We start from the raw sequence: 13,728 nt of genomic DNA on the forward strand, positions 1-13,728 counted from the left end.
ATATTTTTAGATTGCACATAAGTTAAAAACCTCGCTCATGAGGAATCGCTCACATCTGCAGCGCGCATCGTCGTGAACGCGCACCTGTTGCACGGTGTTCAGTCTATGGTTCAGCGTCTGACGCGCGGAACTGCAGTGACTGAAAAGTTTCCGTTTGTTCCGGGAGGACGTTTGTTTGGCAAAGCTGGAAGTCGAAAAGCTCACACGACAGAATAAACGACAGAAAAATCCTGCGCCTTTGGTAAGTGAACATTTGAACGCATGTCGTAAAGCTTTTATTCGGTTTATCTGTTGAATGTAAGGAACATGTTTACTACACTGTTTGTTTATATTGTGCCTTCTGCAGTTTCCTTTGAGATACAACGAGTTTCTCTAGTGTTGTCATTATTAAGTCTTAATGGGCTGCATTTAAGACCTAAATATGCGTGCTAAGTTATTTTTTAATGTTCATGTACTTTAGCTGTTAGTTTTCTTTTGCAACTTAAGTTTAATTCTTTTAATAAATTCGATTACATAGTTTAATTTTATCGTGTATAAGAGCAACATAGTTCTGTATAACAGGAGGAAAGTCCATTGTAGTGCTCACATTACTCCTCTCTGTTTTCCCTCAGACATTTAAAGAATGAGGAAAAGTTTGCCTCAGATTGTCTATTTGTTCGGGATGTAGACCAAACCAGTTTTAATGAAAGGTTATTATATTTTTTCCTCAACCTTTTGTCACCAGTTTATCTCTAAGGACATTTACAAGCCTTTTACTGTTAATGGTTATCATAAGTGTCTCATTTAGTATTGTAGGTTTACTAAAGACCTCCACCCATCGTTGTGTTTCCTTAAAGGGTGGCAACTCTTGTGATACACACACACACACTGAATGTTGTTCCTCTTTTCCTGATGACATTCCACCGCTTGGCCTCTTTTCCCATACTCTGTTGGCCTTTAGTAATAAATTTTATTCATTAGCTGTCCATAATTCTCCAGCCAACAAATCAAAACAAGGTTCTCATGCTCTCTGGGTATGTTTTCCCCACTACTGTTTTTCCATTCAGAGGTAGCATGATAAGTCTTGTTTATAAATATTTATCCTTCATTTTCTTTTCGGCTTAGTCCCTTTATGAATCAGGGGTCTCCACAGCGGAATAAACCGCCAACTTATCCAGCATATGTTTTATGTAGCAGATGCCCCTCCAACTGCAAACCGTCACTGAAACAACCATACACAATCAGTCACACCCATACACTATGGACTATTTAGCTTACCCAATTTACCTATAGCGTATGTTTTTGGACTATGAAGGAAACCGGAGCACCCGTAGGATACCCATGCCAACACGAGGAGAACATGCAAACTCTACACAGAAACGCCAGCTGACCCAGCCTAGGCACAAACCAGTGACCTTTTTGGTGTGAGGCGATCGTGCTACCCATTGCGCCACCGCATTACCTATAAATATTTCTATTTTTGCTAAATAAATATATTATTATATATGAAGAGTGCAGATGCAAAAGTGCCATCTGAGATTTTCTTCTAATATTAGCATTTTTACCAGGCTCCTGTTTCTTGATTCCGGTGATGTTTTTCTCAGGAATTGTAATTTTTAGGTAGTAGTTTTAAAAATGTGAACTTTTACTTTACATTTTAGTTTAGTATCGGTACTTTTACTCTACTACTTTCCTTCAACCTGCAGTCACTACTGTATTTTTTTCTTGTCTATGGGGATTAGAAAAATCAGTCCTGTGATTCCTGTCCAATCAAATCCCACATAGAAGGTAAGTCACATCATAATGAACTACCTCAAGACATGGTTGATTTACTGTTTGCAAGCATTAAAAGTTTCCAAGAAAATGTCCAAAATTGACCCAGAGAAAGTTTAGATACAGGTCACTGATGAAAATATGATGCATGATTACTGTATGTTGGCCAAAATGGCCTTGAACACCCAGCAGGCACAAGATGTCAAGATGATGTCAGATTGACGTTGTGCCCAAACTTCGTGGGGATGTTGCATTTTATTTGGAAATTAAAATCCGGTTGACATCAGAACCCAACGTCAGCCTGACATCAATGTCAAACATAAAATCAACCAAATATCAACTTCTAATGATGTTACAGCTTGACGTTGTGTGGACGTTACCACTATGACGTCTATCAGATGTTGGATTTTGGTTGCCATACCTGACGAATAAATGTCTTTGACAAGTATTTGACATCAATATGATGGTTTAGGATGTTGGCTCAACTTTGAATTTTGGTCACTTTTCAACACAACCTAAAATTAACCAAACATCATTCGACCTCATTTTTGGACATCAAAAAAACGTTGTCCTTAGACGCTTACTAGACATTGAATTTTGGTCACCTGACGTCACAAAGTAAATGTAACCTAATATTAACATCTTACGTTGTGTGCCTGCTGTGCAATAACTAAATGCACTACAGAATGTTATGTTTATACACATCCACAGATTACATGTAAATGCATCGGCTTTTCACAGCATAATACTCACTAGTCTTGAGTGCAATTGAATGGTCTACTTTTCACTCATACTTTGAGTAATATTCACAACAGATACTTTTACTCTACTTGCACAACATTTGTAGGCAAGTAATGGTAGTTTTACTTAAGTATGATTTTCAGTACACTTTCCACCACTGCTTGATTCAGTAATTTCACCTTTATGGCAAAGAATAGGTTATTTTCATTGCTAAGAGGCTGAGAAAAATGTTCATTGTAAAAGAAAATTCCAGATGGCACTTAGAGGTTTTTGTATCTGAACTCTTTATATATTATATTATATTATATTATATTATATTATATTATATTATATTATATTACATTACATTACATTACATTACATTACATTATATTATATTGTATTATATTACACTTTTTAGTGTGCTATGCAAGCCTTGTATCTTCACTGGTTTAGAGGATTTTTGAAATTTCACTCAGAAATTAAAATTAAATGAAAATTAAATTAGCATGTTAGAATTTGTGCAGGAGAATGTGTAATTGAATAACCACTGAATACTCATGTAATAGCTCATAAAAGCCACAGCTACCACATACATAGATGACAATTTAAATATTAAAATGTATGTATTAAGTATATTATGTATTAATTTTCCTATACTGTAATTTTGCAAAAATAAATAAAGGCTGCCTTAGTGATTATATAAAATATGATTAAATTATTTTTATATCAATTTATTATTATTATTAAGAAAGAATTTTAAGTCTTAAAATGGTTTAATTTAAACAAAAGTAATTTTATAAAGCATTTATACTTTAAAATACGTATATTGTCTTGACTTTAAAGTTATTTCATTTAACTTATTCACCTTTTTTATTCACCATTTCAAAGCTTGACAGATTGAGGACTTGTTTCTTACACTTGTAACATAGGTAAACGTACTTTCAGCCATCTATGATTTCCAGTAATAAAAAGCAAACATAAAGATTAAAGTTAATATGCCTATATTTGATTTATGTGGTAGATGCAGGTGTGGGAATATCTCTGTTTTCCTACTGTGATATTGCCATTGCCTGCCATTGCTAACCAGCACATTTGCATGTTGAGCTGCATGTCACAGGGCGTCACTGTGTGCTTGTTTAATTACTAGAGGATCTTCTGACATACTGACAGACACTGCATGGAGAAACCGAGAAAGGTCACTCCCCTTATTTGTCAGTTCTGCTCCAGGTCTCTACCCATTTTACAAACAGCAGAGCTTCCTTTTATTTGTGTAGCGCTCGTTATATAGATATTACTGTCTTCCCTTCATTTGTAAGAAACAAATGACCTGTTCTTCCCAGTTTGGTGAGCTTCTGTATTTATTATATGTCTGTAAAGTAAGTGTTACGTGTGGTTCTACAAGTTTCTTTAATTTGCGTTTGTGTTGACACTTATTATGTTGGCTTAATGCATGCTGAGCTGTTTGTTTGATTTTTATTCCTCAGAAGCAGGGCTTGACTGTTGAAGATGGTGCAGAACATGGAGATCAACGTGTCCTTTCTGACTGACTCGGAGCAAGAGTTTATACTAGAAGTCCTCCGGCGGGACGAAGATTTGAGGCATTTGGAGGACCTGCGTGTGAAGTGAGTTTCACAGCTCAATCAGTCTGTATTATTAAAACTTTATTATTAAAAATAAATGATGTCAACTTACATGGTTACATTAAAACTTAAAATGTCAGGTTAAATCTTGATGAACTTGTGTTAATAAATAAAAGTAAATTAAAACATAAGTTGTCATTATGTGTTTATCATTTAATTTTACAGTGTTAAAATAATTTTTGATCTTAAAATAACCCTTAATTAATGATTACTTAAATATTGCTTACTTATCTCTGCTTAATTTGTGGAATTTATGGTAGTAGTAATAACAATATTAAATATTTATTTCAGTTAGATACATGAATAAAGAAATTATTTTCTCTCCAGTGAAACTTTAATACTTTTTTCAAATGTCTTCCAAGTGATGTAACAGACCGAAGAAACTATATTACACTATATTTTATTATAGTTTTTTTCTGGATATACAGTGTTTCAGATAATTGAGTACACGCCTTTTTGAAAATGAATATTTGTATCCATTTCTCAGTGAATATAGGCAATGTATTTTGGTGTATTTAAGCAAAACAGATTTATTGAACAGATATATTTATTGAAATAATATTTTAGTCACCAAACATATTTAGAAATTAAAAGAATACTATTAAATTCAAGCAAAATATTGCAAAATAATTACAACCTGCACAATTTCAACTAAATGTTTCAATTTTTTTGCTTCTGTTGATTTTTCCTCTTGTTTTTTAAAATTTGTATTTAATATTTTTCGATAACATAAATTTGGCTGTACTAGTTTTTGGACTGTTATTGTATGTTATTTTGGTAGATAAGCTCCAAATTTGGCTTCAGTACTGACTAATCTAATGTATATGCAGAAATATAATATTGTATAGCATCCTAAAGAAAATATTAATTCAAAAGATTTGTGAGGGCCTGAGCACTATGGATGGATGGACAGATGGATGGACAGTTAGATAGATGGATGGATGGATGGATGGATGGATGGATGGATGGATGGATGGATGGATAGATAGATAGATAGATAGATAGATAGATAGATAGATAGATAGATAGATAGATAGATAGATAGATAGATAGATAGATAGATAGATAGATAGATAGATAGATAGATAGATAGATAGATAGATAGAACCTATTTAAGCCTTTCACTTTAAGATTGCACTTTAAGCTGAATACTAGTATCTTGCAAAATGACTAGAAAAATATCAGATACTGCCGTACTAGTAAAGGCACTATGAATTGGTTATTAGAAATTAATTACTAAAACTTATATATATAAAAATATTTTGAAAGTAATTTTCTCTCTGTCTCTTATATATTTAAAAAATAATTAAAAAATGTTTAGAATGGCTAATAATTTTGTCTTCAGCTGTATATATAAAAAACTTAACAAAATCAACGCAATATAATTTAGTTGAATATTTATTTTTTAGAAATCAGTCACATTATTTAGGGCTCAGACTCAATTTTATACAGACCCAATTTTGTAGTTTTTGTACTATTTTTGGGTTTAAGAAAAGGATGTTGGTCACTCAAATAATTTTGTGTATTAATTATATGCTCGCTTATGTTCCCATAGGAAGCTGAAAGCCGAGTTTCTGGATATCAGAAGAAAGGGTGCAAAACGTGGCAGTGGGAAATACAGTGAACGCAGCTGTGGCCGCTGCCAGGAGCCCTTGAGCCTTCTAAGCGGCAGCGGCAGCCAGTGCAGATCATGCAAACATCAAGTCTGCAAAAAATGCCAATCTGTTCGACCCAATGGATCATGGGTGTGCACAGTGTGTGCCAAAGAAATGTGAGTGTGCACCCCATGGCTCCCAGCATCCCGCTCTTTGGCCTCAGTCTATTTAGAAACCTATCATTAAGAGGCACATTAGGCTGGAAAATGAGGCCCATGCTTAATGGAAAAAGTTAATGTTCAACAAAAGTTTTTTATTATTCTTCCCTCTCTCTCTCTCTCTCTCTCTCTCAGAGACCTGAAGATGAGCACTGGAGACTGGTTCTTTGACGAGAGGGTTAACCGCTTCTCTTCAGCTCCTGGACATGACTTAGTGCGAGTGTCCCTCAGGAAGAGGCCTCTGAGTGAGTGCAGGAAGCTAGACGGTCTGATGAACTATGTGCAATGTGAACTAACTTCAACTTTCTGTTTTTACAAGGGGTGGAAAGCAGATTTTTTTTTGTGTGTGAACAGGAGAAAAGAATGAGTCCTCTGTTTACTTGAGGGTTAAATGGCTGGCAGTTTGTTTAGATTAATCATTATACACCACTTCCCCATTCTGAAATTTACATCTCTCTGTTCCAGGTAAAAAGCATGAGACAGCTGGGGAAATACTGTTAAACAAAGTTGAGCTGAATCCCAGCCAAGCTGCGCCTGTGCCCAAACCAAGACTAAAGGACATTGCACTTGCCAATAAGAGGTGTGTAATGTAGTCTTATGTTGATACTGATCAAACATTGAAATGTGCTTCATTTAAATATTGACCACTTTTTATCATCTCGTGGATGATTTTATCATATCACTTTGCTCTATTAATATCCACACAGTTCTGTGTTAAAGAGATAGTTTTCCCAAAAAGCTAATTCTTTTAATATTTATTAAACATTATATCATTGCAAATGCACACAAATATTTAGAGAAACTTAACAGGTCTTTGCTGTACCACAATCATGTCCACAGACATTAAGCTGCAGTAGGTGAAGGTTTTACTTAATATTGTTTGATTACATACAAAATTAAATAGATTTAAGAATTTTAACACCCAAGCTGTTTAATTTAAGGGCCTATCAACTAATATATTCTACAAGACATAAGGAAAAATAACAGCATATAAACTCACTGCCCACTTGACATAAATCGCCTGATGCTCGATTTGAGCTGAAAGCCTTTACTGTGTCTACATGTCTGCTGCCATGTGATTTACTGATTATATATTTTAATAACAGTTAAATAAGTATATGTTGTCAATTTGCTGATCAATATAGAGTTTTGATGACAACAGGATGATCAATAATTCTTTTTTTATTTTTTATTTGTGAGTGTACTGTCCCATTCAGTGTTGGGGGTAATGCATTATAAGTAACATGTGTTACATAATAATATTACTTTCCCAAATAATGAGTAATATAGCGCATTACTTAAAAAAAAGTAATAATATTTGAATTAGTTTTTAAAAAATGTAACTCAAGTTACTTTTTACATTGCTTAGTTGGCTTTTACAAAATATATTGCAGAAAAAAAATTACCTTAGTCTGGTTGAATCACACACTCAATGAGAGACTGTGCTGTGAGGGAACAGACTGTCGGCTTGCAGTCAGCATCATCATCAGGTCTGTTTTTTCACAGCAGATGAGTCAGTCTCCTGTTCTAATAACTGAATAACTCAGGATTTTGGTTTATTTTGAGTCGGGGGTATCTGGTATGTTAGTACTTACTGAAGACGCAAACCGTTTCACGACAACTCCGTTTAATTTAATGAATTAGTTCGGCTGGTTCACTTAGAAGATCCGGTTAAAATAAATTATTTATTTGCGAATCACCCGTCATCACTACAGACAGAAACAATCGCAGAGAAGAGACTTACATTTTTGCAATGGATTCTAGTTATTTTGAAATCCTCAAAGAAAATAAGCGGATAGTCGTTAAGCGTAGATTATGTGTAAGTAAAACTCTTGACAACTGCAAGAAACACAACATCGAAAAAAACAAAACGGGATGCAAATCACCCCACCTCCTGCTAAACAAAAAATGATTGGCATTAGTTCACTTTCTCCAGGTAAAACAATTAATTCGACTAAACATAAATAGTTGTTTTTATCGTTGAGGAAATGCAGTCACTGTCTACTGTAGAAGCAACTATGTTTTGTAATATATAGTACGATTTTTTTCTCTTTTGGGAAACTATTTACACATTTGCTAAGACCACGTGAAGCAATTTATTCAATGTGTAAAGCTCAAAGATTTATTTTTATTTAGGTTTTTATGGTCTTACTGTTCATTTTGCTATTAAACATTTTAAAGGTTTAAAATCTGTTTTTGCCTTAGTATAAATGATTTCATGTTAGTACTCTAGGTCTTCATTGCAATCATTATCTAAATGGACAGTCATTTTACTTAACTAATATCACATTCAAAAGTAGCGAACAGATTATTTTACATGCTTTCATTAATCTATATATACAGCATGGATAGCTCAGGGTTCAGAAAGTTATCAAAATATAATTTATCCTACATTTTTTAAAGGAAAATGAAGGTGTAGGTACTATAGGTGGTTGTTAAATGCATAGCTTCTCTATAAAAAATGTGAAAAAACACCTGCAAGTTCTGATCAAACCTCAGACAGGTAAAGAAAAGTAACTCAGAAGTATTACATTGCATTACTTTCCATAAAAAGTAACTAAGTATGGAATTTGTTAATTTTTGGGGGGTGGGGGTGGGCAGTAAGTTAATATTGTAATGCATTACTTTAGCATTTATGTTTGAGGTGTTTTAATGTCAGAATTGGTATGCTAGTTCTGTACAACACAGTATACTTAGAGTAGCTTTGTTTCTTTCTCTCAGTTCACTTCTTGAGGATGAAGAGGGACAACAAAGCGACACAGAATCAATAGAAAAAGCCAGTCTGGACAGCGATCATGCAGAAACTAAATTCTCTCACAGTACCCCCCAAATGCAAAGGTAATATGTGAGTTTGGGACACACAGATAGATGTCTTATCACAAAGTTGTGTGATTTAAGTCTGATTTGCTTCTAGAAAAGAGGAACTGAGAGCCAATAGTCCGGAAGACTGTGCTGTGTCCATCCTGATGAGCACTGTTAACAGTGACAGCACTGCTACCATCGAGACAGTAAGTGTTCTTCATCATCCATCACACTCTTCAGCTATGGATTTTCTCTGGCTTAGTTTGCTCATCTTTTGCACTCACCATCTTCTCTGCAAAACAAGGCCTCATTAATTCATCACATGAATGCCTGCTCAGACTCCTTGCGTGATGTTGATGGGCTTTTCAAGAAAAGTGTCAGAAGAGTGCACAAACTATCAGGTAATGTTGTGTTATGAGTATATACTACTGTTCAGAAGGCAGGGATTATAGAGATATGTTTAAATGTAGATTAATTTACAAACTGCAAAATTGTAATAATAATTGTTTCAAACCACAAATAAATATTAGCAAGTCTATTTTTATGTGCTGTAATAAATTTAGCAACAAGGGGTTAAAAGTTTTTATTGTGTTTCTGATGAAATCAATTTTGAATGGTAGTGTATATTATTTTTTCTTTACTTTGTCTTTTAAATATCCGAACACTGTTCACATGTAGAGATTAAACCAGCCTCCACACTTGATTTGCGTGAAGATGCATCAGAAAATACTACACCCTCTATGGGAGATAGAAGCAAGTCTGTTCCTGGCCTTAATGCTGTAAGTTTTTTTTTTTTCAGAGAAATTATAAAAAAATGAACACATTTGCATTTAATTTTTCGCAACTAACTTGATTGCTGTTTCTCACCAGGATGATGAGGAGGAGGAGGAAGATATTGATAACTTGGTCAATATTCACAGGCAGAAATTTGGCAGTAGCATGGGAAGTCTGGGAGGCTCAAGGGTAACTCAATTTAATATAAAATAAATTCTAAACATATATTTATGTTTATATGTATATATGTATATGTATATAATTATATAATGTATATAAGGCATGCTCCGATCGATTTGCCAATGATCTATATTGGGTGATAATCACATTTCACGACTCGATCAGTACTCACTGACGCCCCATTCACACGGGGCTTCAGCATCAACGCTTGACTGAAGGCATGTCTGAAATTGGGGCTAATGCGATCGTCATAGCAGCGTCAGCCAATGAAATTCAGTCAGCAATAGGCCACTGTCGATCTGGTGTATTTGCATACAGCGATCTGATTGGGTGACGCTTCCATCGGGGCTTGAAAAGTTGAGCTAGTCCCAACTACTGCAGCAAGCAACGCCTCTGAAGCGTTCACAATGCAGTTCGACAACGCCTGACGTCACCCATTCAAAGTGAATGGGAAGCATTGACGCTGATGCCCCTTGTGAATGGGGCATGATCTCATGCACCAATCAAAAGTGTTTGTTTAAAAGTTTAAAAGCATATTTTTTAAATTTTCTATTCTTTTTTATCGATTATTTTTTTGTAAAGCTGCTTCTACCCTTTACATGTATGCAACATCCTTAATGTATTTTCTTAGGTAAGCTGATATCATTTAAGCATATAAAATATGCTTATGAAATGGCAAAGTTATATAGAGCTTGAAACATCAGAATCGATACTTGGTATCGCCAATCACCAGAACAAGGAATTGTCACTCTGTGTCTGCTGGAAAAATCCTGATTGGAGCATCCCTATATACATAGTGTCTCAAAAAAATCCAAGCAAAATGACTTCTGTCAGAATTTTGTCAAAATACCTCTAACTTTAATTATATTTTATAATTAAATGGCAAATATATGAAATTATGTGATATGTATATGTTTTCTACCTCATCTGATTTATATCACTCTATTACTTTTCTTTTTTTCTCTATATTATCTTTGGTTTCACCACACATCTACATCAGCGTTCAAGTTACAAAAACACAAAAATATTGAAACACATATAAAAAAACTCAATTTAAAACCCTAAGCATACTTAAAGAACCCAGTATTTAAAGAACATTTGATTTGATTAAAGGATCTTCAATAATGACATGTGCTTTGGTTAATTCTCATTGAATAAATTTCATTTGGTTGTCTTTGAGCTTTACCTACAATTGCACTGGCAATTTTTTCCTGTAATTACCTTCTTCTTCTGTGTCTTCTTGGCTCAGCACCATGTCTTCAACAGTGGTGATATTTTCAACAGTATGGGCAGTGTGTGGTTGACCACTCTCCGCCACATGACATACTGATCCAGTGCGATCAATTTTCACCAACAAGTAATCCAATCCACTTTTTGTCCAATTTTTAGTCGGAAATTCACGAATAAAACATAAACACTAGCCTTTCAGTTCTCGTAAACCCCAAACTCTCATCTTCATTTAAAACCACTATTTTCATTTAAGCCTTCTGCAGCTAAAAACAAATATGCCATCATTTTGTTATCGCCAAGGAAAGTAAATAAAAGGATTATTCTAATGCACAGATTGCGATGTTATGTCTATACAAAAATTAGTCATTGCTTATCGTACTATTTTTGTATGATATACTGTATAATTGCTTTTTTTTTTAGTAACCATATATATATATATATATATATATATATATATATATATATATATATATATATATACATACATACATACATACACACACACACACACACACACACACACACACACACACACACACACACACACACACACACACACACACACACACACACACACACAGTTGAAGTCAGAATTATTAGCCCCCCTGTTTAACTGGGCGGTTTATTTTTATTCTTTCACAGACGACTCTTGGCAGTATGATGAGTGTGTACAGTGAAGCGGGAGACTATGACCATGTGGAAGTGAGTGGAGAAATCGTCTTCTCTCTCAGTTATGATGAACCCAGCCAAAGCCTGTCTGTCATGGTCCATGAGTGTAAAGGACTGGCTTACGCTGATCCAGCAAAAAAGAAGTGCAACCCGTAAGTGGGCCTCCACACAGCCTGCGCTGAGTGATTTCCAAGTGATTTCCTGAAAGGGTCTCAGTTCTTTACCATCTTCCAAGAATAATAATTTTCCACCCTGAATCCTACCATTGCGTTTCCCCAGTACAGAAGGGAAATCACTCACTTTAGAAGGCTGCTAAACTCCTATGATTGCTTAATTTCTTTTCTCAGATACGTAAAGGCTTACCTCCTTCCAGACAAGAGCAAGAAGAAAACCTCAATCAAACATAACAACATCAATCCCAGTTTTAAGGAAACACTGAAGGTATTTTAATGAAATGCATTGATTCCACAGCAAAGCTAAACTCTTTTATCATTTAAGTCTTTATCATTCCAAGCTTAGAAAATGAACTAAAGCTTTTACAGCTGAGTCACTATGTAGTCTATATACTGTGCTTTAATGGCAGGTAATTAAAACACTGCAAACTTAACATCTGGTTTTGAATGGGCTTTATATTGACACACAAGATAAGTACCTTGTTATCGCAGAGTCACAGCGAGACAAATATTAGTTCTTTCTTATGCTTACCCCATGTTAATCTAGAGTAAACAACATGCGCAGTTTACAAAATATAAAACTAAACTCTTACATGGCAACATCTTAATTTAAAAAAAAAAACATTTAATCATGACAAGCTGTCTTGTGCTTGTTTGCTTTAGTATTCCATCAGCCGCACCCAGCTGATGACTCGCACGCTTCAACTCTCAGTTTGGCACTACGACCGATTTGGCCACAATGCGTTTCTGGGTGAGGTTGAGGTTCTAATGGATAGCTATGATATTGACTCTGCACATGAAGAGTGCATGGCCCTTAGAGGAAAGGTAATCAACTTATATGGTTCTTCTGATTCCACAGAAATACATCACTCTGTTCATCTTATACTTCTACTTCTTTTTTTCTTGTTCATAGGCAGTACCCCAGTCATTATTATCTCCATTTGATCAGTACAAAGGAGAGCTGGTCATTTCATTGAAGTACGTTACACCAAATGCCCCAAATGCAGAGGACTCTAAAGGGAAAGGTAAGGGAAATAACTGAAAAAAAAAAAAAACATGTATTAAAAAATCTCTACTTAATAAGAATTCTTAAGGGAGCACAGCAGTCTGGTTCTGGATGATTTATTTCACCTATTTTACCCCCTTTTCAAGATTTAAGATAAGTCTTTTGTGTCTCCAAAAAGTTTCAGCTCAAAAACCCCATCAGATTATTTATTATACCTTTCAGAAGTTTGAAATTTACTTCTGTAAACATTATGTAGCTGTTTATGTGGCCTGTGCATTTAATGCTGGTTCTCCTCGCCCACCGTTCCCACATGCCTGTCAGAGTGTGCCTCAATCTCTCCCTGTGTCAGATAAACAGCACAGTGACAGACATGAAGGAAGCAGATCTCGTGCATCGTTTTTGAGAAATACTACAGCAAGAAATTTCACAATGATTATTTGATGTATTTGTTGTGGAGTTAATTCAAGCCTCTCTGCAACGATGAGTCACACACAAAGTCATTACAAAGTTCACGCAAACGTAGGTGCCCTTTAAATTCCCAACAGGACATTGATTTTAAGCAATAATTGGCAAACCTTTAAAGAAAGGCCTGCTATAACCTCAACAGTTGTTAATCCATTTCAACTGTTCATACTAACTTATTTTACAGATGTTTAATAGTCAAATTTGTTCATGATGCTGTCCAGAAAGTTCCTCAAATCAGAGTATGAGTAAAGCAAGACAAACATGTTTAACTCTGTTTGCTCACATGAAGCACTCCAAATGATGTAATCATGTCATAAATAGTGCATAAAATAAATATATTATGAACCTGTATTATTAAAATGATATAAATTAAGCTACTGGAACCAGCACTGCTAAAAAAGAAGGCAGGAACTAATGCATTGACATGCAAAAACATTAAAATCCATGGAAAATTTCCATTGCACATTTATTTTTGTAAGTCCTTATTTATTTTGTGTGTGT

The 13,728-nt window shown here is 34.8% G+C and overlaps 1 protein-coding gene across 4 annotated transcripts in view; it reads left to right on the forward strand.

The window, feature by feature from the left end:
- Positions 1–134: 134 nt before the first annotated feature.
- Positions 135–13,728, forward strand: part of sytl4 (synaptotagmin-like 4) — a 16,823-nt gene continuing 3,229 nt past the window's right edge. Inside the window, exons 1-15 of one of the 4 annotated variants that reach the window (XM_021481021.3) lie at positions 135–241; positions 612–689; positions 3,960–4,097; positions 5,671–5,886; positions 6,064–6,173; positions 6,394–6,508; positions 8,650–8,766; positions 8,843–8,936; positions 9,035–9,131; positions 9,409–9,509; positions 9,601–9,693; positions 11,557–11,735; positions 11,931–12,024; positions 12,420–12,581; positions 12,670–12,781. In XM_021481021.3, coding sequence (XP_021336696.1) covers positions 3,982–4,097; positions 5,671–5,886; positions 6,064–6,173; positions 6,394–6,508; positions 8,650–8,766; positions 8,843–8,936; positions 9,035–9,131; positions 9,409–9,509; positions 9,601–9,693; positions 11,557–11,735; positions 11,931–12,024; positions 12,420–12,581; positions 12,670–12,781 — 1,606 coding nt within the window. In that variant the 5' untranslated portion in view covers positions 135–241; positions 612–689; positions 3,960–3,981. 4 annotated transcript variants of the gene reach the window in all.

This window comes from Danio rerio, chromosome 14, assembly GCF_049306965.1.
Source record: "Danio rerio strain Tuebingen ecotype United States chromosome 14, GRCz12tu, whole genome shotgun sequence".
Taxonomy (NCBI): Eukaryota; Metazoa; Chordata; class Actinopteri; order Cypriniformes; family Danionidae; genus Danio; species Danio rerio.